At 33.8% G+C, this 26,921-nt stretch overlaps 1 protein-coding gene across 16 annotated transcripts in view; it reads left to right on the top strand.

The window, feature by feature from the left end:
• Foxp2 (forkhead box P2) overlaps positions 1 to 26,921 on the top strand; it is a 571,690-nt gene that overhangs the window by 415,474 nt on the left and 129,295 nt on the right. For 14 of the 16 annotated variants that reach the window (XM_074064625.1, XM_074064620.1, XM_074064606.1 and 11 more), the window contains one exon: positions 2,256 to 2,345. In XM_074064625.1, coding sequence (XP_073920726.1) covers positions 2,256 to 2,345 — 90 coding nt within the window. Of the gene's footprint in view, positions 1 to 2,255; positions 2,346 to 5,764; positions 5,823 to 26,921 lie in introns of those variants that run through there. The other 2 variants (XM_074064634.1, XM_074064633.1) reach the window with 2 other exon arrangements.

Genomic DNA, 26,921 nt, shown 5'->3' with positions numbered 1-26,921 from the left:
AGCTCTACAATTCTGCAATTCTGTTAGTAATGACTGATCATAATATTATAAGAGTTTACAGCTTTATCAGGTATTGGTAGAGTATATGCAATGAAATCTAAGCTCAGGATGATGGGAACATTTAGTCATAGATATATTTAACTGTGGCACACTGGAATGCACTCTGGTCTGGAAGCCAGGAGACCTTGAACAAAGCACTCAAATTGCTTTGTGGCCTTGAACAAAGCAACTGATTACTCTAGGTCTCATTTTTCCTATTTCTTAAAAGGAGGGGATCAGATTAATTGATTTCTGTGATTGCTTTTAGTCCTAATCATTCACAATTCCAAGATTCTAAACTGTGTTCATTGAAAATCCTTTAAAATAACAGATTAACTATCACCTCAAAAGGAAAAAAACAATTATATGAAAAACTAGCCAAACTTTGTGGGGATTTTGGCTTCAACAGGAAAAATAATTGACTAATCTTTTTTGAAAGTTTCACATAAACCCAACTCTGGTCACACTATAATAAATCCCATCTGAAAAATGTCACTCATAGTAGTTATTGTATAGGTTTCAATCAAAAGGAGAAACGTATGTTATTTAGAATATTGGGTGAAATTTTTCAGGGAGTTTTGTGATAAGGCAATTATGCAATTAATTTTGCTTGTTTTTCTTCTTCAAACTGAACTCTGTAATAAATTGCCGATGTTCACTGGCAAGTGCCATCCTTAGAAATCTTTAGTTTGACTTGTAATGACTTAAAAAGTTTAAAAGCAAAAAGAAAATCATTGTGAGTGAGTGTGCCTCCAAATGCAAAAACGTGTGCTTTACAAACTGTTCCTTGCTATGGGAAGACAAATCAATGTTGTTAGGAGATGGTGCTAGTGCATTCAGTTTGTTTACTTTGGTTTCTATGTCTGCCTGCCTTCTCAGAAAACTTGCTTGGAGCCAGACTGTAGCAGCCCTCTCTCTGTCTTTTCATAATTGATCAGGGGATGACTGCCTTCCCTGAGGGTTAAGACGTGGCAACTTTTTCTGTTTGCTCAGCATCTCAATGCAGTAGTTCAAACATTGTTCACACCAGCTGGCAGTGTAATGCCATATGCACATCTTGTCAAAGCAACTGTTGTCATGGATACTAGAAACTCTCTTAAAAACCAGATCATTGATTCTAATCAAAATTGTACTTTTTATCAGCTGAGAATCTTAATTATTACGAAAGAATATTGATCTAACAAGGTTATTACCATTACGAACAATATACCTTGCATGCAAAAACAGTGAATATAAAAGTAAAGCAATGATTTATTTTACTTTTATGTGTTGAAAAATTACATCACTACAGTTCATTGAAAGCAATTGTTAGAAAGAAAATGCATTTTTAATAGAGGCTCTCAAAAAGTTTCTTTTAAATATTAGTTTCTACTGTCACCTTTAAAAAATTGAAGATATATTTTGTTTCATGACACTAGCTTTTGTCAGATAAGTTTCTATAGGACATTCGCCAAACTGTCCCTCCTCTAATAAAAGACATGCTTACATTAGTTTCTTATGTTAAGTTTTATTTTCCTGAGTGGATAAGAATACATAAAAATAAATGAAAACATCTTCTATTTTGATTGGTATTCTGTCACACATAGAAACAAACCTGATTGGTTGAGTGGTAATTTCTTTGTTCTCTGATTTTGCTAAGAATGCAAATGAAAACCACTCAATTTTATTTGGCATTAAAACTGCACTTTATTTTGTCAAAGGAGAGGTTTCCCCTTGAATTGTAAGTACAAAAAAAGTGTTTTTAATCTTTAGTGAAAATCCTTATTAATTCACTTTCAAGATAATCTGATGTTGATTTGTCAAATTTAATTACAGCTTCCGGTAACACTTGAAGTCTACTGCTTTTGCTTCAAAATTGTAATATGAAAATGCAAATTGAATGATAATTTAAAAGGGAGTGGGCATTTTAGTTGAACACTCAAAACCAAGTTCCTTGTGGAAATGAGACTATTGATGCAGTTTATGATTTTCTCTTCTTCATGCACTTTAAACAAATTAAATTTATTTCCTACAGGATTACATGTATCTCCATGATTTTGAATAAAGTTGTATACATGTGATTCATGGATTTCTTGCATATTAGAAAAAAAAGAATAAATTATAATTTACTATATTTATAAAGGAAGATGAGAGGTTCCATACATATCAACTGAGGAGAAACTCATAATTTAGACTTTCTACAAATTATTTAGATATTTTTCCCTTTTTACTTCTAGGCTCTTCAGGCAGCAAGACAACTTCTCTTACAGCAGCAAACAAGTGGATTGAAATCTCCTAAAAGCAGTGATAAACAGAGACCACTGCAGGTTAGTAAAGTACTTCTGACCTTGGGGGCTTATTTTTGAAAACAAAAGATCTTCATAGTAATAGTAGATGTACAGACCAAGCTGTTTATATACAGAAAATTATTACATTTGGAGATGTAGATAATTTTAAAGCCACAAGAAAATTCATCATGCCTTCTTAATAGAGGAAAAGAAAATTTCTGTTAGCATAGATTTCAGAAGTATCCATGATACCCCTTGCAAAAATTAGGTAGGAATCCACATTTGTTATACATAAACATTAAGAATTTTGTATGAAATTCTCTGGTGGGTTTTAATGGTATTTTATTCACACATAGGTTAAATCATGAAAATTCTTCCCCTTAAAAGCAAAACCATAGTAAAATGGTGTGGAAGGAAACAAAACAGACTTAGACAACCCTTCAGCAGTTGTATCCAAGTGACAAATGCAGGAAACCTCTATAATTGCCAAAAAAATGTTTTGAGTTTGCCAAGGAATTATTGCTGTTGCTACAGTTATAAAAACACATTCTGGAGTTTGTTGTCTTTACTCACTATATTTGTCTTGTGAAACTACTATGTTTGTCTTTTAAAGTAACTTTTTTGTTATATAATGCAACCATTATTTTATGTAGTCTTCTTAACCAAAATATCTGGAACATTTTGTTGGAAGAAAACACATTTGAAGGTGAATTTTTTAAGTGTTTGGAAGGTAGAGTCTGAAGTTACATAAACTTCTCTGAAAGTTTTCCTCAGCTCTGTTGAGGAACCTGAATCATAGGTTACATACATATCTAATAAGACAAGCTTAGGGCTTTTGTTTTTTTAAGTAATCATCTCTTACTGCTTTATTTAACAAAAAACTCTTTTATCTATGGCCTAGCTGCCTGTTTTCATTTTTAGGTGTACTAGTAGATGATAGTAACTTAATCTTACATGATGACCTTCCGAAGCTTAGTTCATATGACATAAAATTATAGACAATCCAGAAATCATTTATTACCTAAAGTCTGGAATAAATTCATGTTCCCAAACAAATTTAAGATAAGAACATGTTTTCTTGGGAACAAAGTCACTTGGGGAGGGTGAACTAGGGAATTGGGGATATTTCTATAAAGTCTAAAGTCCGGATGACATCCATGACTGCAAATCAAAGTTTTATTGAATGTGCCTGAATTTAAGATTTTTTTTCTCTTTATATTGCACATTACTTTTTTACAAGTGTGTCACTAATTCTGTGACACACTTTCCTCATCATCATATTCCTCCCCAAGACATGTCAGTGAGTTTAGTGTTTCTATTGTTTTCTGAGTCCAGGAGTCTTTCCTTGTACTTATATAATAGGCAATTTTACATAAGACAAGTCACAGAAGACAGAAAATGAAATGTCAATCCTTACTAGATCTTAGAGTGGGAATTTCAGTTTCCTTTTTGTGTAGAAAAGATATTTCAATGCTGGCAACATAAGCGAAAAATAGGAAGGAAGTTGCTGTTTTAAATGTCTGAAAAACACTTCATCCAAATTTTACTTTATCACATTTCTTGACAAAATAAAGGAAATCTCAGTTACTCCTTCCTCTGTAAAGCTAAGTCCAGCAGAAATTTATTTTTTCTGGTTACCAGATTTCTCTGGAAAGAATGGTTAGGCTTTAGTTTTCTACTCTCTTCTTGTAATTGTTATACTCAAAGTCAAAATTTGATACTTTGATGAAAATGGATATAATTTTTTTAAATATATTCACACATGTAAGTGGTAATGTTATTGGCTCTAAAATAAAAGATTGTTTATATACCAATTGTTGTATGAATCAATTTTGAAAAGTCCTCAATTTTGTTATTTTAAGATGAAAGGGTGGTTAAAAGTGTCAATACCTATTAAAGATTACAGTTGTTGACCATACTACAGAGACGTTCATTGTGTCTTTTGTATTTAGTGTTATGTGATGAATATTAATCTGAATATGGCATCATTGTATAAATTATAAAACCATAATATTTTAGTAGTATTCATAGTTATACTGGGATATCATGTTAAAATGTCATAGCATGAGATGATTTTTATAAATGAGAATTTAGAAATGAAGAATTATTTACTCATAAAATACACATTGCAATTAATATGTGAAACTACATATTTAGTACTTTATTTGATAAGCTTAGCAACTGTAGACATGCTGAGATTGCATTAAAAGTCTAATAAAATCTTAACAGCATTTTGTATGAACTTACACATCTGTTGTTAAACTTGGATATCCATGTTTCTCCGTGCATTTTCAAATGCTTTTAAAAGTTGGGGTATTTTGCTAAAATTTTTAATTATGTGGTATGAAATTAATATTTTTTGAAGTTTTCTTATATGGTTCTCTCATAGTCTAGGTCTTTTTCTGCTTAACTAAGACTTCAACAAAACTTTTGTAATATAGTTGGTGTGAATTATCTTTTAAAGTTCTAAAGGACAATTTAAAATGTTTTATTATCTGCAGTTACAAAGCAAAGTGTTTGTGCTAATAATCATCATTAGATCAGAAACAACATTTTAGAGACCCAAAAAGGTATTTATTTTCTTTATTTTAAAATATAGTTTTCATAGAGATTATTTTACAAAGTTTGAAAGAAAATAGAGACTTAAAAAAAACTGTTTTAATGGCTCAAGTCACAAGAACAATATTCGGTTGCTTAACACTTACCTGAATTTCTTTTGATTGTTAAAAAACAGTGGCCAGATTTGAAGTGTGACATGATACAGAGTGTATTTCTAGCAAACCAGTATTTATATACTATTATGTTTTCACGTACATTTTTCAGGTTTTAATGCTACAAATGGCATAGATATTAGCATATCTAATGCAAAATTGAAAGAAAAAAATACAATTGACAAGCTTGAGTACCAATTGTAGTAGTGATTTCAGTTTTATGTATAAGTATCTGAATATATGAATTTGAAACATGTTTACATATTCTATTCATTATGTAAAACACAAATTGAATTGGTCCAATCAGTAGGTACTTTGATTAATGAGATATTGATGAATAGTATATAAAGATCGCAATGCAAATGAGTTGATGTTAGCCTAAACATTTCCAGATGTTTTCTCTGTACAGTTTTACTATGTATCACAGAAGACTTACTCTAGCAATAACAGCAGAAATGGCCTTTCATTTTCAATTGTTTTATTTATTTCTATTCCTAGCAGCTACTTGACTTGGTATACCCACAGCGATCCATAATGAGGAAAGTTAGCCAGAGAATATTCAGTGTTTTCAATTTCATGAAAGTAATTTCACACACACACACACGCACACACACATGCACACTTCCAAAATCTGTAACTTGAAAATTTTTTGTAAAATACATTATCAATTTTCTAGCCTATGACAAATCTATTAATTTAGTTTAGATATGAAAATTGGTCGCATTATTGTTCTTGTTACATTTACAGCCATGAGACAGACTTGTGGTACTCCAACAGCTGTGCAGAACAGAGACGTAAATTTAAGGTAAATGCCATTGCTTTGCTATCTTAGATGCATATTAGTGTACAGCATTGTAATCACTTCCTTCGTTGTAGGTTGATACCTAACATAAATTTTTCTTTTTGATAGGTAATTAAATTATACATTTTTTACAATTTTATTTTAAGAACAAGACTGCAATGATAGAAAACAAAATAGATTAAATTTGGGAGTCTTATTCTGACTCTGCAACAAAATAGTTCTGTAAGTTTTAGGAAGTCACTTAACACATTTAAATGAAGACATTGAGCAAACTGATGAACTAAATCTAAAATTTCATGATTAAAGAGTTATTTTCTTCTTTGTTTTTCCATTGAACTAAGTGGTGGGTATCTTAGTTTTTAGGATTAGGTGTATCTTGTTGGCTATTAGCTTATAAATTAAGTATTGTGGGTTTTTATTTGTATTCAGTGACATAGCAGTTGCTTATTAACATGCCACAGCTAGATATTTTGCTTTGGATCAAAGAATTAAATCCTATATGTATGGAAATTATTGTTTGAATACAAGTTTGTACAACATCTAAGGAAGCTTTGTTTTGTTAAATGCCTTGAAATAATATTACAAATTGCATTTATGAGACATGCAAACTACAAAAAGAATGATTTTACTCCTGTATGTACTTTAATCTACATTTAAATATGTTGTGATATAATGCAATTTAGCATCATTGCTACCTTCCTCTTCTCCTTTATTCTACAGTACATAAACTAGCATCAACAAACAAAACCAGAGATTCTATAGTAGACTTATCAGTGATTCTAAGATTTCATATTCCATACTAAAAGTCAAGAATAAGGTATAGAGTTTTCTAATTATAAAATTGGTAAGATATTCGAGGGGAAAAATACTAACTTCCGTTGGATACAGAATAAGACATTGCCAAGTATGTTTAGGCAATGATAAAATTTAATTTACACATCAGTAAAGAAAGAAATTGAATTTTTAAATATTGGTTTCTACTATGTAAGAATTAGAGAGAAATTAAAACACACTTTGTTCCAGATAAAGCCAATTATGAACAAAGTTGAGGTATAGATTTGATTAGAGCAATCTATTGTGATATAGAAAATTTATAAATAATTTTGAAAGTTGTTCTTTGCAATATATATTTTCTATGAATTAAAAAAATTGTGAAGCTTAGCTACTTGGGAGACTGAGATCAGGAGGATTGTGGTTCAAGATCATCCTGGGCAAATAGTTTTTGAGACCCCCATCTCCAAAATAATCAGAGCAAAATGGACTGCTTGCTTTGCAAGCTTGATGCCCTAAGTTCAAAACCCAGTGCCATCAAAAAGAAAAAAAAAATAGTAAATCCAACACATTGTTTTTAAAACATAATTTTTTAAAAAAGAATTTGACTTAAAAACACTAAGGACAGCCCATGCCTTGTGTGTTCCTGATGTTCCCATTCCAGTGGAGAGCATTTCTTAAAAGTCAGCCTGAAATGGGTAGACTTACATTAGTGTTGTTGAATAAAATCTTTCTTCAACTATTGATGTCTCCATCATTGGCTAAATGCTCAAGGCTGACACCCTGTTGGAGGAGAATCTGGAGCATCCAGCCCATCACTCAAAGTACACTTGTCTGGAAAACCTCTTGACTTGTGGGAGAAAGAACATATGTTTCAGGTCTAAAGCCTGCCTTTGCCCTTAGTGAGTCAGACTTTGGATAGAATAACTTATCTTTTGGAGCTTTTTTTCATATTCAAATGGGAATAAAGATACCCATGTTGCAAAATTGTTGTGAAGAATTCCAAACAAAGTATCTAACAAAATCCTTGAATAATGAGTTAATAAATCATTCCCTTTATAATAGATGTTTATGACAGACGTTCTAAAGTCCTTGTTATTTGCCCATCACTTTTCATTATTTCCAGTTATACTAATAAGATAAAATATGTGTAAATCAGAGGAAAACTATAGTGAATATTCTAGAACTGCTATAAGATTTCCCCACCTACAGGTTACCCTGGCATGTGTGCTTCACACTCACCACACATAAATATATGTTAATTTTTAGCTCTACTTCTAGACTGCAAGTTTGATAGCAGCAGGGACCATGGATATCTACCCACCTTTAGTGTGTAATACAGTCCCTGGTGAATAATAGTGCTAAATCAGTATTTGTTGAAACAAGAAAAAAGAGGAGAAAATGCTGCTTGAAAGTGAGAGAAGATTTAGGACAGGTGACCCTCCTTCATTCAGTATAAATTAAGCAGTTATTATGTGGAATGTCTTTGGGAACTTAAGATTTAGTTGAGGACATATTAAGACTTGTACACAGTAAATGCATTTTAGGCCAGAGTAGAGATCTCATGTTAAGTGAAGTAAGCCAGGTTCAGAAAGACAAAGGTCACATGTTTTCTCTATTATATGGAAGATAGATCCAGAAGACAAATGCATACACAAATACAAGCATGATCATATATATATTTACGTGTAGAATGCGCTTGTGATAGTTGAACTATTCTATGGAACTCAGGGGAAGAGGGAAAGGAAAAGAAAATAATAGCCAACAATATCCAAATACATTACGTCTGTATAGGTAAATGATATAACAATATATACTGAAAGCTGTTGAAAAACAGGGTGTAGGAGCAAAAGAATAAGAAAGAGTAATAGAGTGGGTTAAACTGACCAAAGTACAGTATATTCACAACTGAAATACATGAGGAATCTCCTTGAACACTGACTTTGGAATTAAGAATGAAGGACAGGACTGTAATATAGGTTCTGTGAGGCAATAAGTGCTTATGGGAAGGGGGAAGATGAACGGAGGGCATAAAGGAAGGTGCATATGGCTAATGTACTTTATATACATATACAAAATAGGATGATAAAACCTTTTGCAATTGTTTTAAGTGAAGGGGGAGGGGGATGAGGCAGGGAGATGTTTGGGGCAAACCTAATCAATGTATAATATAAGTATATTCAGAAATGTCACAATGAATCCCCCTGGCACAGCTAATGCCTGCTAAAATATACTTTGAAAAAAATAAAATAATGGGAAAAGCAGAAATTATAATGACCATTTTAAAAGAAAATTATCAGTTCAGTTTCATGTCAAGGAAAGATTTTAGAGAAGTCTTCAGTATTGGATATAAAGAAAAGGAATGTTGGACTTAAAGAAAATGAATTTGTCAGTTAGAGAAAGTAAAGGCATTTTTTGGATGGAGAATTTTTGTAAAGATATCATCAAAGCTGTAGAAGGAAGAAATAGTGAGAAGTGGCTAAGTGAGAGTAAATAGTTAAGTGGTTTGTTTTGATTGGCTGAGAGATGTCACACTAAAGGAATAGTGATTGGATTAGAAGCTAGAGATATACACCTTTAACTGTATAGAGCCTGAAACTCAGAGCTAGTGAATCTGTGTTTTATGTTTGAGTAGCAGGGATTGTTAAAGGTTTTTGGTGGGGAAGTGATATGACAACCCAAAGTGTATTTATTACATGAAGACCTCTTAAGCATTCATATGTTTGAAGGATGTTTACAGGGGCTGTGAGAAATCTGGAATAAGGATACCCCTAAAAGAAACTGTGTAGGGATGGTGATGAATTGAGTTTTAAACATGTTGAGCTTAAGGTGATGGCAAGAAAAAGAGTAGAATTATTCAGTTTTTATAAAATTAAGAGAACTTGACAGAGAGGTAAAGACTAAGGACAAATATCTATAGAATAACCTAAAAGTGATAGGTAAAGTGGTAGAGGAAATTGCTGAAAGATACTCTGCAGAGGAGCTCAGTAAAATCCACATCTTTTAAAGCATGAAAAAAATAGAAGCAAAAGAAAGAAAAGGAGGAATAAAACAGTCAAATTAGAATTTGATTTACTAAGGAAGGTTAAGAGTTTTTCAAGAACAGGGCTTGTTGACTACTTGAAGCAGTGTCCACGTTGATGAGCACCTTCACCTATAAATGCTGTTCAACCTTGACACTCTTAATCCCCTTGCTCTTTCTGAATCCCTAGTAATTCTTAAGATCTGCAATACTAACATAGTCAAAAAACAATGGAAAAAATACTTTAAAATAAATATTAAATAGAAAATAGAGACTTAATCATTGTATTTTTGCTTCTCAGATTGCTGTATAAGAAAATATATATTGCATATATATCACTGAGTTCCCATAAATTAAATATGGAAAAAGTTGCTTCCTCAGAGGTCAGATTTTCTCTTTTTTAGCTACCCAAGTGCTTGCTTCTTTCTATAATCCATTAGGATTTTAAATATATATTCCCTTGACTTCTCTACCTTTACTAAAGTGAAAGCAAGAAAGAAATAGAGCATTAATATTGGTATGGGAGCTCTCTATAGGATTTAAGACTTAGGCTGCAAATTTTGTCTTGAGATGTTTGGAGGTGTTGTACAATCTAAATTGAATGAAAAGTGAAGAACAGTGTCAGTACATGATTAAAGACAAAAAGTAAAATTATTTAGAATTTCACTTCCATTTAAGACTCATTGTTTTCCTCTGTGGATTTTGCTCATATCTTTCTATCAAACTGGGTTCTACATTTGTGCTTGGTGTTCTTAAAATTTCTCTGGTACCCTCATGTTTTCTGTGGTATTATTCTCTCTTTTATCATTCTTTCTCTTCTCTCATTGTGCAATGTTCTCTATTTTATTTTATCTCTTTCCGTTTTGTTACATATGGAGGAAACAGAAACTGTAAATACCCATACGTATTTAATTATGTCTTAAACCTAGATATTCTAGCATATCATTTTGCTAACAAAATAATGAAAAAGGAGTCTGCTTCTTAAAATTCAGTGTCCAGTATTTAATTCTTGCTTTGTCTTGCTCCAGGGATCTTCCTAAAGATATTTTAAGTGGTAGTTTTATTATGAAAGTAGCTCTACTCTTTACAAGAACTTAGAAACTAGCAGTTCATTTAGTGCTAGAATCTGCTTCTACTACTGATATTCATAAAACTTTTAAAAGTCATTGTTAGAATAGTTTCATCATTCATTAAGTCCTTTGGTCATATTTTTCAGAAAACACATTAAAATGAGTATCTAAACTGTAATTACTTAGGATGGTTATATTAAATGGCCAGTTTGTCTAAATATATCTTAGTTATATTATTTTAGGAATGCTGAGTTTGGAAGAACAGAATTCAAAAAGATCAAAAAATGTGCAGTGAAGACTTTCCAAAATATGTGAGTCGCCCTAGCTTAATACCAAAATCATATAAGCTCATTATAAGAATCTAACATGATTTTAAGTTAAATTATGGTTGCACACTAAGTACCTTTTCCCAGAGGAACTTAATAAGTGCTATTAAACTGTTATAGTTCAGTGGACTTTTTTAAAAAATGAAAATTATGTTGTCTGATTAGATGAGAAAGAAACCTCACATGAGAGCTAATTATAGTAGACCCTTGACATTCACAAGGGGTGTATCCTGAGATCTCCACGGACTTTGAAAATCAAGAAATTCCCATTTCAAAAAGTGAATGGTTTGTGCAGACTTCCTTCCAAACCCAGTCCTCATTCTGAGCCAAGATACTGTAGTCCTGTGCAAAGTAATATAATTTAACAGCTTTACAACTTTTCATAAACTTTGCCAAGTGTTTCATCTCAATTTTTAAAAAGAAACAATTATTTTATGCACATCACAGGCTTTCTTACATCAGAGAGAACAGCAAAGCTACTTTAGTGATAGAAAATCTAACACTGGAAGAATTAGGTGATGTATATGAGAGGTTAGCAGTCTAAAGACAGTGAAACCTCTCAGCATGCATGATTGTTTCATGACTGGAAAAATTACATAGATGTAAGCCAGGTTCCAGTAGCTCATGACTGTTACGCCAGTTACTGGGGAGACTGAGATCAGGAGGATCAAGGTTAAAGGCCATCCCAGGCAAATAGTTCCTGAGACCCCATCTCCAAAATAACCAGAGGAAAATGTAGTGTGGCTCAAGCCGTAGAGCACCTGCTTTGCCAGTGTGAAGCCCTGAGTACAAATCCCAGTCCCACCTAAAATAATAATAATTACACAGGTGTGGTGGCCAGGAACTTTGGTATTATTTACAGATAACCAAGTAAATTCTTAACAGTTGTGAATTTTAAGGCCTGACCCTGCTAGATCTTACAATCTAATACTTACAAGGAAAATCCATAGTGAAAAAAACAAGTTCCTCTTGCTTTCCTCATTTGTATCTGTGGAAGAAAATGAGAGCCTCTATGTCTTGAAATTCCCTCCTTCCCAATTGTAAATCTCCACTGGTATCAATAAATTATCTGGATGGCCCTTTAAATAAAGGTTGACTGGCATACCTTTAAAGGTTTGAAGAGACCTCATGGAAGTGCAGTAAATGTTTTCATAGCCACCAGTTGTTGATGAATTTGACCCATGGATTCTGAGTTGAGGATTTTATCCCTTGAATCAGAAATCCTCAATCTAGGTTCAGTTCTTAGTTGAAGGTCTTGAATCATATCCAACTGTGACTAGAAGTATTTGGGGGTTATTTTTAAAAAGTATTTGGGGGTTATTTTTCCATTTGGTCATGCTCATTCTTACAGTTTTATCAGTATATACATAGTACCTAATAGTTAAGCATTTTGGTAACACAAAATACACAGAAAATTCCTTTGCACAGTACAAAAATTCTTACACTTATAAAGCTAACACTTGCATTGCTGTTAAAGGTGCCACCTTGATATCTTCCACTGCTGGTGCTACTGCACATTCTCAAGTGACAAATCAAGGAACACATTCAACATCAAGATGTGCTGACATAAGGAAAATCTGTTGTCTCACAGAAAGACTGTGGTAAATTTTTAGATAGAATATGTCTGCAAAAACATTTTAAAAACCACAAAAGACAAACATTAGTTTCTCTACATTTCTACCAAGCATGTAATAGACATTTAAAAATATTAATTGGTGATTAACCTATGACTAAAATTCTAGTATCTGAAAGCTTGGTTGTCAATTAAAATTTTACCTTTAAGCTGGGGAAATTTATCTCCCTTTACCAATAACTATCACCTCTTCCTTTCCTAGTCTTTGAGTTTATTTAAGTCAGTGATTTCCAAATCTAAGAAATTATTTGAAAACCTTTTAAGAGTGGAAACCTTGTTTCCACTCCAGACTACTGAGTTGAAATTTGGAGGGACAAGATCTTTGAAAATCACGATATTTCAACCTCTCCAGGAAATACTAATTCAGTTGGCCTACAGGATAGAATACAGGAGCCCTGAAATGTTGTCTTCTTCTATAACAGGAAAGTGGTTGTGTGTAACAAAAATTACTGAACCTAAATTCTCCTTCTAATATATTGTGATGTTTTCCAGCCCAAATGTTAAAAAAACTGAATTAGCCATTCCTCAATTCCTTGCCAATTCAACAGTCTTTGAATCTCATCCCAGTGTCTATTTTGTTTCATATATTTATTCTTTAATGAATAGCATTAGTAAGTTTCCTGACTTAGCTGTCTCTGATCATTCTTTTCAGAATCTTTTCCAACAGTACTCTCAGGACTTTATTTTTACCATCATGACTTCTCATGTAAAATTACCAGTATTGGACTCATGCCCTTCAATGTGATTTTTAAAAGATAGTAATCTTCACCCTAAAGTTCTTAGTATATATACACTATGTCCAATTGACTTCTTTTTGATATTAGAAAAGAAAAAAAGCCCATTTTCTTCAAAGGTGGTTGTCTGTTGCTGTGACCCTGGCACTCTGGTCTCATTGTCCACTGACTGCTCTTAATGTTATGCAAGCAGCAACATCACCCTAATTCTAGCTTGATTCACATCCCCAGGATACTGACCTTCTCTTGTCTTTCCCCAATGCACCCTTTCCCTACCTATCATCTGGAAAATGTCTGTACAGTTTTTAAATTTCTGTTGTCAAATCACTTTATGAAGCTTCCTCTGGTACCTTCCCTGCCCCCAAACTATATGGGGGGCAAACTATATGGAATAGATTATTCCTTTTTACATATTACTTCTATGTCTTACACTAACTTCTATTCTTGTACGTGTCATGCTGAGTCATAATTACTGCAAGCTTCTGAGGGCAGGACTGTGTCTCATCACCTTTACATTTCCAGCATCTGGTACATACCAAGTTTTGTATAAATGTGTGGAATCTATGGGCCAGTGCTCATATATAACCTTGTCAATCCCCCACTTTCTCCTGGGCTTCAGATGTACTTTTTCAACTACCTACTGAGGAATCTCAACTTAAAGCCACATGTCTGAAACTTATTTGCCCTTCCCTGCCCTTGTGCCAGGTTTCCATCAGCCTTTCCCCATCCTATTCTACATACAGACTCCAGCCATTAAGCCCTTCTGATTTGATAGTGTCATGTTCCTCTGCCCTAATAATGGGAAAATCTCTGCTTTTTAACCTCTAAGCACAGTGGAAAAGGTTTTTTGTGTGAACTGGTTCTATGCACCATAAAATAAATGCCTGACACATGGCAGCCATGACACAATTCTTGCTCTTTTCTAAACCTGCTATTTTCTCACTTGCAAATGTTTGTAAGACTTTATGTGCCAGAAGTTTACCATGCACCAGGAACTGTACAAACATTGATACCTATTTACCTTTGTTTCCTGTTTTTTTTTTTCTCACCAGTTTAGTAAGTCATTCTTCACTCTGTTTATCAGGTTGCCAAACTCCTACACAAACTTCAAGTCCCCTATTACCTGTAGTCTTCCAGAACATGTATCATAATTTTATGATTCCAAATGTGCTAGTTTCAAAGATGGATTACACCATATTTTATTATGGATACTTGACTGTTTCTTTAACATTCTTAAATTTTAAATCCTTGGGGGTCAGAGATTGCATTCTGTTCAAGTTTATAACATAACCCCTAACAGTTCCTGACCAATGATAGATACTAAGTTAAGCCTATCCAAATTGGATTGAATGTGCAAACTGAAGTGCTCTTCCTCTGTCAGAATAAGTCCAGGGTATTACTTTTATTTGGCCAAATGAAACAAGTATATTACTTTTTTTCCAGAAACTTATCAGCAGACATGAGAGTCATTAGTCACATGCTTTAGGTCAGGTCTCCCAGCCTCCTCTCATATCACTTACATTTTTTTGTCTTTGTTCCAGGTAGGCATTTGTTGAGAAAATAACACTTCTAAAGATTCTTCTGCCTGCCCTGCTTGCATGTAATACATTTATTTAGCAATAACAATTGTTTCTTTCTCCTCTTATCATTATCTAAATATTTTCTTCTCTAATTCTGTCTTCTGGCTTATGAATTTTATGCACACATGACTATTTTGCTTACAATAAGCCTTTTACCTCCTATGTAGTCGGTTTCTTTTGAACAAGACATACTGCTTCATTGTTCACCATTGGTCTTATTTCCAACCTCACTAGGTAGCAATGGTACATTTAATAGAGTACTAGAAGCAGTGAGTCTGCTTAATAAAATTATATTGGAAATTTCTAGATTGCAAAAAAGATGTAAGGATTTCTCAAGTATCATGCTTTCCATGTGATTTTTTGTTATACAGTTTTACGAGTTACTGTATCTGCTGCTTTAACCATGTGAATTTTGTATATTTCACTAAAAGATTATTTAAATTTGCAAGAAATTTATCAGATGTTTTATTTAGGAATATATATATATATATATATATATATATATACACACATATATTTCTCATGAAGTATGAACTCTAAGTCAGGCAGTCCAGACCTGTTTGGTACAGCTGCTCACAGATAAGAGAGAGGACCAACATTTGTTTTAGCTTCCTGCTCTGCCCCACATAGCTTGTGTCTTCATGGTCAAAGATGACTCTCCCTCCTCCAGACATTGTGCCCATGTTCCAGACAGAAGAAAAGGAAGGCAAGCACAAAATACAAATAAGAGCTTATTGGGTAAATCTGCCCCCTTTTACTAACAAGCTTCCCAGAAACCTCACATAGAGATGCCATCATCATCCACCACTTTGAACCACACCACATGAACATCCATCATTTCAACAGTCTACAAAACTTACTGGTTTATCAGGCACTTTGCCACACTGAGCAAGATGGGAGTTTTTATAGTAGAGAAGAAGGGAAGGATGAATGTGGGAATGACCACTAGCAGTTTCTGTAACTGTTTACTAAACCTGTCGGTACCAGTTTATGGGGCCCTAAGCTATGTGAAAAAACCTATAAGCTTTCCCTAGGAAGATTATAAACACCTCTGTGTGGCTTGTATGAGTTCATTTGAAGCTTTTATAATTAACATGTTATTAAAGACTCAATGTATCTTCCACACTCAGTAAAAAAGGATACAAGTAAATGCAGCAAAAATGGCTCCTCCCTCCTAGAAGTTCCCACTGAAGGTTGGAGGGCTGGCAAGGCCCTGATGGAAAGCAGGGGCAGTGACACAAACATGGACAGTTTAAAGGAGGGTGGGGTGAAAGTCATGGAAACTGAATTTTAAATAAGCTAAAGTCAGAAAATAATTTTCATTTGACTATTCCATATTGTTCATATTCAGTATATCACAGGAAAACTTTAAAAGTCCTTTCATTTCTCTCACCTGAAGTGCCAATAAAAGATGTATTACACAGGTTTTCATTTCCTAAAGCAGTCATTATCACAAGCAGCTACACTGGAAAAACAGAAAAGTTATAAGGCACGGACCAGGTGTGGTTGTGCATGTCTATAATCCCAGCTGCATTGGTGGCCTGGTACAAAAACCAGGAGACCCTATCTGAAAAAAATAACTAAAACAAAATAGGGCCAGGGGTGTGGCTCAAGTGATAGAGTGTCTGCCTAGCAAGCATCGTAAGCTCAAAACCTAGTTCAGAAAAAAAGAAAGAAAAAAGAAAGGAAAGGAGGGAGGGAGGGAAGGTGGGAAGGAAGGAAGGAAAGAAAAAAAGAAAAAAGAAAAAACCCCTTATAAGATACCTGGAGACACAGGGTCCTTTGCCCTCCCCCTTCCTCTCAGCCCTCACTGACAAAGGCTGAATTCCCTCTAGTTTTAGTTTATGTACTTTGTACCTGTGGTCTGTCATGTTTGCCCATCTAACACCCACCCCCCAAATGGATGTCAACTTCCCTGTTCATCTGTAAGGAACCTGAGAGCCAGAAAACTTCAGTTACATTTTCCAACAACCCAGGGTCAAATTTCAGTTCTGTTTAATCAGAAAGTCTCTTTTTTTCTACCAACAGTTAAATCAATCATATGGTTGGAATCTCCATTTGGGGAAGGCAGGATGGCAGACATGTCTGACTGCTTGATCATAGGCTGCCCCATTCTGGGGGAGGAAAGATGGAGGCTGCACATGTCATATGAGGCCCTGTCCAATCAAATCAGTACTGTACTGGTCATGTCCATGAGAATAAGAATCAATCATTGACTTTGCTCTGAGAGCTGCAAATGCATAACGATTTTTAATAATCTCACCTTCTATAATAGGTCTTGCATGCTTTCCAGTAATTATCCACAATGAAATTAAGATGTGCTTCGTCCATCTTCTTCTTTAAATTTGTGTTCTATGGTGTTAGTGCAATTGAATTTTGCCTTGCAAATAAAGAATATAGTATAGTGAACTACTCTTTAGAGAAATAAATTATAAATTTAGAAAATAAAGTAGGCCATCAAATCACCATGGTATTTTTGTACTCTTTAGTAAAGTTGTTAATTTTTAAGAATTTTTGTGCATTTTATTGGCTCTTTCTGTGTTCTCTTATTTTATTTGATTTTATTTTTAATGTTCATATACAATAGGGCATTTTGCATCTTATTGGGACAGCAGGTTCCAACCCTAATACCACGCAGTTATATTTTGAACTGAGTACTGTGTAATAGGGAGTAATGGGAACTATACTATACATGAGAGCCCACTTTCCTTCTGAAAAAAGGTTTGCCTCCCTCCTTTCCTCCTTCTTTTCCTCTGTCTTTTCTTCCCTCTCCTACCTTCCTTCTGCCCCACCCCCACGTTTTCTAATTGCACAATCCAGACAGAAAATTCACCCCACTACTTAATTGAAATCAATCTATGAAATACAGAAATATACAAATATATAAGTGCATAAGACCCTTGAGTCTTCAGATTAGTGAGTCCTGGATTTTGAGGACATCAGAACTTGTTGGAGTAATGTACATTATATTCAGGTTTCTGATGGAGCACTGATAAAAAAGTTAGTCAATACTAAGTTACATCTTACCATCACTAAGGGGTCCAAATAATAACCACAGCATCATGCTACTAAAAAGAAATACCTGTCCTGGAACCAACAGAGAGTGAAAAATGTTTTTTAGAATCCAAATTAGAAATGACTACTTAAGCAAATTGATGTGGTTGTATTATTTGGCATTCCTATTCAATAGTTTTCAACACTGCTAGACTAAGACATAGATAGCTAATAGATTTTCCCCACTCCAGCCCTTTTACTTGCTATTCCACTCAAGTAGATATTTATTTAATCACAAGAAACTTCACAAGTAATGTAGAAATAAATTGGAAAGCCTGCTCTGTGGAATTTCATACGATGCAAATGACTAACATGCTCCACCAGAAAAACTGCAAACTGAAAACAAAACAGCAGAATGATTTGCAAAACTGGTTTGCAATATTTCCATGTATTAGAATTTACATCCTCAATCCATCCATCAAAGCAACGTGACTAAATGCCCTCAGTGTGTTAGACATTTTGCTAGGCAGACACTAGGTACCATAGGGAATTCAAAGATAGTCTTCTCCACTGGGAGTTGGCAATATGGCTAGATAAAAATTCAGGATAATAACCATTCTTTTAAGCTATTTTAAACAAAACTTGTAGTTTAAGGTTTGAAAAAAAAAACCTGCTTGACAGTTATGGCTTTTTGAAGTGTTTTGCAGAGTAAATTGGGTTCTTCTTTTCTGTGTTCAGTGAATCAGCTACCACTTACAGGTTGAGCAGAATAAGGTTTTCTTGATTTTCTGCCTCCTGAGGCTTTGTTTGTGGTTCTCTAAAATTTGTTTAGGACTGAGTTCCACATTCTAAAGAGGATACTGAAGTGTAAAAGTAAATCTGCAGACAGAAAGTACTATGATAAAGATGAAATGGAGTCCATCACAAAAAGAGTTTACCCAGATAGAAAAGGAGAGGGAAGGTTGAAAAAAGTATTTAAATGATTTTTTACATTAAAAAAACATCATGCCAGGGATGATAAGCTTTTATTTTTCATCGTTACAGAGGTAAAGGCAGGAATATTAGGTGCTCTATTTTTATATGGGAACACTTATAAGCTGGAACTTCATGTTAGTAACCGTTTTTAAGAGTTGATATATTTTATAAAGAAAATGTTAATAACTGTGTTCCAAGTTCCATTTTTGATTTGCAGATAAACTCATTTTTATTGATTAGCACTGTGTTTATGCAAAAGTAATTCAGGCCCTACTGAAAAGTCTGGAGAACTGAAATTCACCTGATTCCAAACTCCCAGTGATCCTGTTACTGATTCCAACCTGCATTTTTCTGTGTATTCACGAGGCATCTCCATGGCAGTCTATAATTGATTATTTTATAACTTGCTTTAAACATAAGATCCATTTGTAGGCTATAGCTTACAAATAAGTAGAGTAGAACCATAGAAAGCTTGGCAGTGTTGTAAATGACTTGGTGGTTCCCACTGATGTTGTATAATAAAGGGAAGAGGCTTGACGAGAGACATTGAGCTCATGTTTGACCCTAGCACTTAGTAACTATGACCTTCAAAAGGCAGTTCTGTGGGACAGCCTCATTTTCCTATCACGATTTGACTTCATCTCTAGCACTGGAATTTTATTGTCTTAATGCTTTATCTTTAGCAGAAGTAACTTATATTTACAGAAAAACACTTTCCTTATGTGATACATGCCAAAAGATTTGTTTGTTTGTTATTTGTTTGGTGGTACTGTAGTTTGAACTCAGTACTTTGTGCTTGTGAGACCACTTGAGTCACATCTCCAGCCTTTTATTCTTATGGTTACATTTGAGATAGGGACTCACTTTTTTGTTCAGACTGTCCTGGACCACAACTCTCCAATTTTATACTTCTCTGCACAGCTGGGATGATTACAGCCAGCTTTTTTCCATTGAGAAGGATCTTGTAAACTTTTTGCCCAAGCTGGCTTAGAACCACAATCCTCCTGACCTCAGCCTCCTACATAGCTGGAGTGACAGGCATGTGCCACTGCATCCAGCTATTGGTTGAGATGGAGTCTTGTAAAGTTTTTGCCTCTGTTGGCCTTGATCTGTGATCTCCAGATCTTAGCCTCCCTATAGCTAGGATTACAGGGCTGAGTCACTGGTACAGGCTCCAAAAGTTTTAACTTTAATGATGAATTAGTCTTTTCCTTACTAGTAAAAGCAAAAGGAAACAAGACTAATTTAAAATTTGAAAATTTATGATTCATTTATTAAGGTTAAAATATCCTGATACCAAGAGAAAAAGTGAAATTTGTTGTTAGAATATAATATGTGTGCATATTCATCACATGCAAATATAGTTTGCATTCCATTATGTTCCCCATGACCGATGACATGCCAGCTTATCTGTTTAGAGTGCTTTTCTGTGTGCTCAATTATATATGTAAGGTTTTTAATGAAGAAAAATAAAATAAGGAATATTTAGAAATATAATTATATAGAGGTCAGAACTATGAAAATTGCATTTCCACAATCACTGTAACTTAGCTTTATTGCCTAAATTATACAGCAATAAAAATTATTTTTATACTCTTAGAGTAACTAGTCTTGATTCTTGGTAAGAAATTGTAGCATATTTATCTAAATAGAGAGTAGTTCTCTTAATTTTTATAATCTTAAGAACATTGTTATCCTAGTACATTTGAAACTGAGTTAGAATAGTTTAGGAACTGTGAAATGCCAAAGAAATACTTTGGAATATTGTTTAAAAAACCCTTGATTCTTTTTACTTGTTAAAAACACTATTATTCTTCAAATCAGCACTTGTGAGTTATAGGAAAGAATATAGATCTGAGTCAGAACACTCACCTTAATGCTATCACAAGTTGTAAGAACTTGGCCAAGTCACTTCTCTCAGCTTAGTCAGTTTTCTCTTTTGTGGTGAGATTGGAAAAACAGTGTACATGAAAATGTACCAGAAATGTAAGTTCCAGTTAATTTGTTTATCATTTTATTCATCCAATATTATGTGAGTGCTCATAAAAATAAAATCATGAATAAGATTGTTAACTAAGAATTCAATATTTAATATTTACTCTTTCAGAGGTCAGTACCATGTAATGTTCGTTACTGTAGTTCATTGCTCTGCATGTCCTTATTCATTTTTCAAGAAATAGCATCTTTAGAAAACCCCTACTTCATTTTCTATTCATAATAGAAGATTAAAGGGAGACAGTTTTGTTGACAGATTACATAGGTGTCTTATATTCCAACAGTTACAATCTAGATGATGAGTTAAATTGATGAACTAGAGGATTACATAATAATAATAATAAACTGAGTTCTGTTTTGATGCCTGAGTGTGTTTGGGTGCACACAAAAATAAGCTGGATTGTTTAAAAGATTAAATTTCTGCTTATTAAATTTTGAAATATGATTGTTAAAAAACAAATGGTACAAGAAAAATTTCCAAAAGGTACCTGGAAACAGTAAAGACATTTCCAGGTGAGCTGTAGCACTTTCCCCTATTTTCCATTCATGTATTTTCTATAAATTCTCTAGTTACAGTCCTTATGTAAATTTTCCTGCTACACATATACTGTTCTTTTGCATCTGTTTCCATATAAATAAATGCATGTTACTTGAAAAAATTATAAAGATAAAAGTTATTTGCACTATTATAAATCAATAACTAAGGATGCTTAAAATGCAAGTGATTATTTGGTATACTTATTCCTAATTAATATTAACTAAATAAACAGTAGATGTAGTTTCTTCAAAGCTTTTACCAATTTTTAAAAGCCAGGAAACATTTAAAAAATAATATTTCTTCAAAACATTAGATGTGTGCATTACTATTTAGAACATTCAGTATACTCACTCAGATTAGTGTGATGTGATTTGTCCTGCAGCTGCTTCAAATTAAGAACAGGTGTAGAAGACAGATTATGCAAATACTCATATTAATGTAATTGTCAAATTGGTGTGTTTACCATTGTGCTTTTAAAGAGTAGACTGTACTCCTATTTTAAATGTAAATTAGCTTCATTCTTAAGAGCAGCTATTGGGTAATGAAACTTGATCCTGGTTTAGAAATGAATAATTTCTTATAGACTATAGCACAATTCTACCGTTTGACATTTTCCCAGTAAACCCTTTCATATACCAAAAAGTGGCAATTCTATGTTGTTTTCAGTACATCTAGTCATGATGGATTTGTAAAAGTTTAAGTTGATTCTAACATCAGATTATTATTTTCTTTCTTTTATTGGGGCATGTAATGATTATTAGGAGAGTTTTTGATCTCCTTCCATCTTTTGTCATTCTGGATTCATCTTAGCTTTCCATCTTTATGGTTCTAAACTCTCAAGAAATACATTCTTCAGGGAAGTGCATTACATTCATTTTAATAATAATTTTGCCTCATGGAATCTAGGTACATTACATTTTCTTTTAATACTTAAAATGCTTAACTACTAATTTTGATGTTTTAAGCTATGTTTTGTAAATGTAGAGCAGCCTTTTACTATTAGTTCATCAATGTTCCTGTGCAATGATTTTGTACTTGTCCAATGTCATGATTCAAATATCTCTGCTCCAAAAAAATGCTATCTTTCAGACCCAAGCTGATCTTCCAGATCCTTCAGTAGCAAGCACGGTGGGTCATTATACCTAAGTGATGACTAGCACAGTGAAAAGAAGGACTAATGAATCAGCCAGAAACATTACACAAGTTACCTTCCTCAAGCTTCCACTTCTTTTTTAATATTTTTCTCTAATGAAACAAAGACCTTGAAGCATTTATGATTTTATTTTGCCTTGCTAGCACATTCAGAGCTTAGTCTGTATTCCTGGCAATGTGTTTTTTTGTGCTTTCTCATTTCACAGCATCAGAAACTGAGTCTGAGAAAGGGTAAAAGTCACATAACATAAGGTTATGTGGCTGGTAGGTCAAGCTGAGTTGTGAATGCAGATCAGTCTAATTTCAAATCATGTGCTTTGCATCCTTCACATAACTGATTGAATAACAGTCTTTTTATTGAAATACCTTAAATATTTTAATTTTGAAAAATTGAGATGAAAATGAGGATGACAAGATATTAAATGTGAATACTGCATTTCTTTGAATGTCTTCATTGTGTGGAATCTGGTGTATTGATTTGTGGTTTAAGATAGGTGTGGTTTTGAAGGAAGACATGAGGATGTCTGGGAACATGGGCTGCCTAAGGAGAGGGTCTCCACCACAGTACATTAGAAGATTCCAATGGAATCAGTCTGACTTCCTTTGTTTCCTATACCTCATCATTCTTATCTGTTGAAAAATAAGGTTGCAGTGCAATGGGACTTGGTAATGAAGATAGAGGTTTACCCAGAAATGTATTCAATAATCTTTTGATATGAAGAAAATGTGAATGGCAGTGATGGACCTCTACCGGAGTTTTTCTTGACATCATGAGAATTTTCCTGTCAAATGGTAAGAGATGTTCTGTTGGAAAGAGTGCTGTTTTTCAATCATTGGTCCTCTTTCTCTGAGTTTCCTCTCTATCTCAACAGTCAAGAGGTTGATAGGGACCAAGTCATAATCATACCAATAAGATAAACTTCTGTATGTACAAGTCACAGACTCTATTCCTCATTAAAGTGGCTGTCATTTACTATTATTGGCAAGAAAAGGAGCTGCCACTGAGACCAACAGTGGATGAAAAGTAGCTGATCCAAGGGCTGCTGCTGCTTCCCCTGCAGGGATCAGAGGAGGAACTACCACATGCTCTAGGCCCCTCATGCATTCCTGGGGATGACCATGATCTGAATTGATCTTCCCTATAGAGTAAAGCATACAATAAAAGAGATGTTGGTACTTCCTGATTTTGGAAAATATCAATGGCATACAGAGTTTTGTTTCGATATACAATAGATACAGCAGTGGATCTTCATGCTTTGTTCATTAAATCAAATCCTAATCTGAAAGTACCTTCCCATGGAAAAGATGACTGAAAAGTAATTACTGTAAACGCCTCCTCCAGTCCTCAATCTCCAAGGACGACCAGGGTTGGTGCTGCTATGAAAGCACAATGCCACATATAACCAAAGCAATGAATGTTTCATTTCATTCCTACCACTCACTGCTTTTGATATTTCTGATTAGGTTGGTGACAAATGCATTCCAGAAAGCCTTTAAAAAGAGTTTCTTCTGGTTTAATGCCTAGTATATCTCTATAAGATTATGGGCAGAAATCAGATTTCCACTAAAAAAATTAATAACTTTATACATACTTTTTATTGCTTCTTAAAAGAAAAGCCTCCCAAACAAGTTGAATGCTACATCATATATCTGATCTAATTAATTAATGTGCTATTTTATTCCACATATTAAATTATTTTCACTTATATTGTTTTATGGTAATTTAAATTTTTTCACCTGCTGATATTAATATGTAAAATAAAGTTTTTACATTGAGCAAGAAAGACTTTCTGTTTTACAAATATTAAATGTCTACTGTAAATCCGTGGGCTCAAACCCCAAGGTTCATACATTATCGAATAATGAGTCAAAGTGAAAAATCTAAGGTTTATTTTGTGCTCTGTTTCTTGACTTGAAATAGTCACATTATAGATTTTCTCAGAGATTGGAAGCTGATGTAATATGTTATGCCAGCCATCCTGAAAGCCATTTCTATAACCTGGCATTTGTTTTAGAAATAATTGCATGCAAATGTGGTTTAGCATCTGTACTATGTCTCTTAATCCTAACCAGGCATTTTCCATTAGATGTAGTCTGAAAATTCACATTAAGGAAAATATATCATCTGTGAAATTATATTTTGAATGTCCCAAATAGGAAAGAAGGGAGCAATATCCAGCTACATCTAGGTCAAAGTGTTCCCTTTTTATGTACCCCCCAAATTTTAAATATTTGTTTCATTTCCATTGAGTGCTGACTTACAAAATTGAGCTCAGATTATCCATTTTCAATTTTTTAAATTTATTTTATCACAAAAGTTTCTTGAAAATAAATATATACTCCTGTATTCAAAATGTCATTTTCTTATTTTTTGCTTGATAATACAAAATTTAAGCTTGTTTATTAAATAGCAGTACAATTCAGATAAATTTTAGTACTCCCTATTTAACAAACAGAATTTTTCAAGATGAAATTTGATAATGAACTGACTTTAAATATATCATAATTTCCTTGTGTACTTAAGGAATTTGGGAAAGAATATTAAGGGATAAAGAATATGTAAAGCCACAAGAAATCAACTGAACAGAAGAAAGAGGAGGTCACAGAAAAGTTGTTTCTTTATTTTTAAAGATCTTTTATTTACATACATTTGTTTATTTTATCATTATTACATTTACTTACATATGTGTACATTATTTGAGCCACCTCCCCTCCCCACTCCCCCTTATGGGCAGAACCTGTTCCACCTCTTGTTTTCCGATTTTGTTGAGGAGAAAACATAGTAAGAAAGACATAGCGGTTTTTCTAGATGGGATAAAGATAGCTATACAGAGAGATTCCTAGCATTGCTTCCATGCACATGTGTATTGAAACCCACATTGGTTCATCTCTGTCAGACCTCTACACTACTTCCTGGTCACCTTCCCATAGTGGCGTCTGCCAGTTTAAGATTACTATATTTGCTCCTCTACAGTGAGCACATCAACCACATTCAAGTTTTAGGTTTCCTCCCATGTGCATTGTCCCCTTAGTGTGTGACCCATGTCCAATAATATTACTGCATTTGTTTTAGGCTTATAATCTGCGTACAAGGGAGAACATGCGATTTTTGGTCTTCTGAGCCTGTTTTTTACCACCATAAAGATTTATGAAAATATTTTATGTCTTGCACTAGTCACAGTTATTTCTTCAGAACTACACTAAGAGGACTCTAGATACTTCATAAATATTTTTATGTATGTGTACCTTTATTATCCATAAAAGAAAACCAGGTGGTGTACACATTTAATAATGAGAAATTTAAAGTGTGCATAAAGACTACTTTGCATTATATGGAATTTTAAGTGTTTTTGTTTGGTTGGTTGGTTGGTTGGTTGTTCCTCTTGTGGTGCTGGAGATTTGACCCAGGATTTACAAATGCTAGACAAGTGCTCTACCCTTACGTGAACTTTTGTTTTGTTTGAGTCTGGCTTCTAATTTTTTATACTTCTGCCTCCACTTCCTGGCTAGCTGGGATTGTAGGTGTACACTGTACAGGGAGTTCTTAAAGATCTGCTTCTCTTCTCTTCTTTCCTCCTCATTGCTGCCATCCTCCCTTCATGAGAACTCCTTCCTTTAATCCTGGTAACCGGCTTGGTGGTCTCTTGATGTGTCACGGGACATATACCTTCATGCTGCTGTACAGTGCTGTTCTTTGGTCTTGAGTACTCCACTCCTTACCCTCTTTGTATACTGTTGTCCATTTATTATCTCCTAGCCTAAAAAGCTTTTTAAAAAAATCTTCTATCTTTCATGTTAATTATTTTCCTCTGTGCCTGCATAGCACCCTATGCACACATCCATGATAGCACTGTGATAGCCATCACTAGTAATTTGTCTTCCCAATTTTTCCCACACACTCTTGGGGTTAGTCACTCTTACTTGACTTTGTATTAGGATGTTTTATAGTATCTGCAGAAGTAAAATGGAAATGCATACATGAAATGTGCCCATTTTATCTATTCAGTAATTATATATTACATTTTGCCTTCTACTCGCCAAATGTTCATGAGAAACTCAGCTTCCTATTCATTTTTCAAAGCTTTTAAATATTGTCTTGAACAAAGAAAATACTCATACAACGAACAGCAAAAATACAGTAGTCCACCAGCACAATGAAGGAATATCATGCCTGAAGTGTCTGTTGACTACCGTCTTCACTCCTTCTTCAAATAAAATAACCACATCACTTGTGGTACATCTTTTGTTTTTCAGTGACTTTAAGTACATGAAAGACATGTGATTAACATCCCTGGAGATTCAAGTTGTCTAT

Source organism: Castor canadensis, chromosome 2, assembly GCF_047511655.1.
Source record: "Castor canadensis chromosome 2, mCasCan1.hap1v2, whole genome shotgun sequence".
NCBI classification, from domain to species: domain Eukaryota; kingdom Metazoa; phylum Chordata; class Mammalia; order Rodentia; family Castoridae; genus Castor; species Castor canadensis.
Note: the sequence above shows the minus strand (reverse complement) of the source record. Positions and strands in the feature narration are given on the sequence as shown.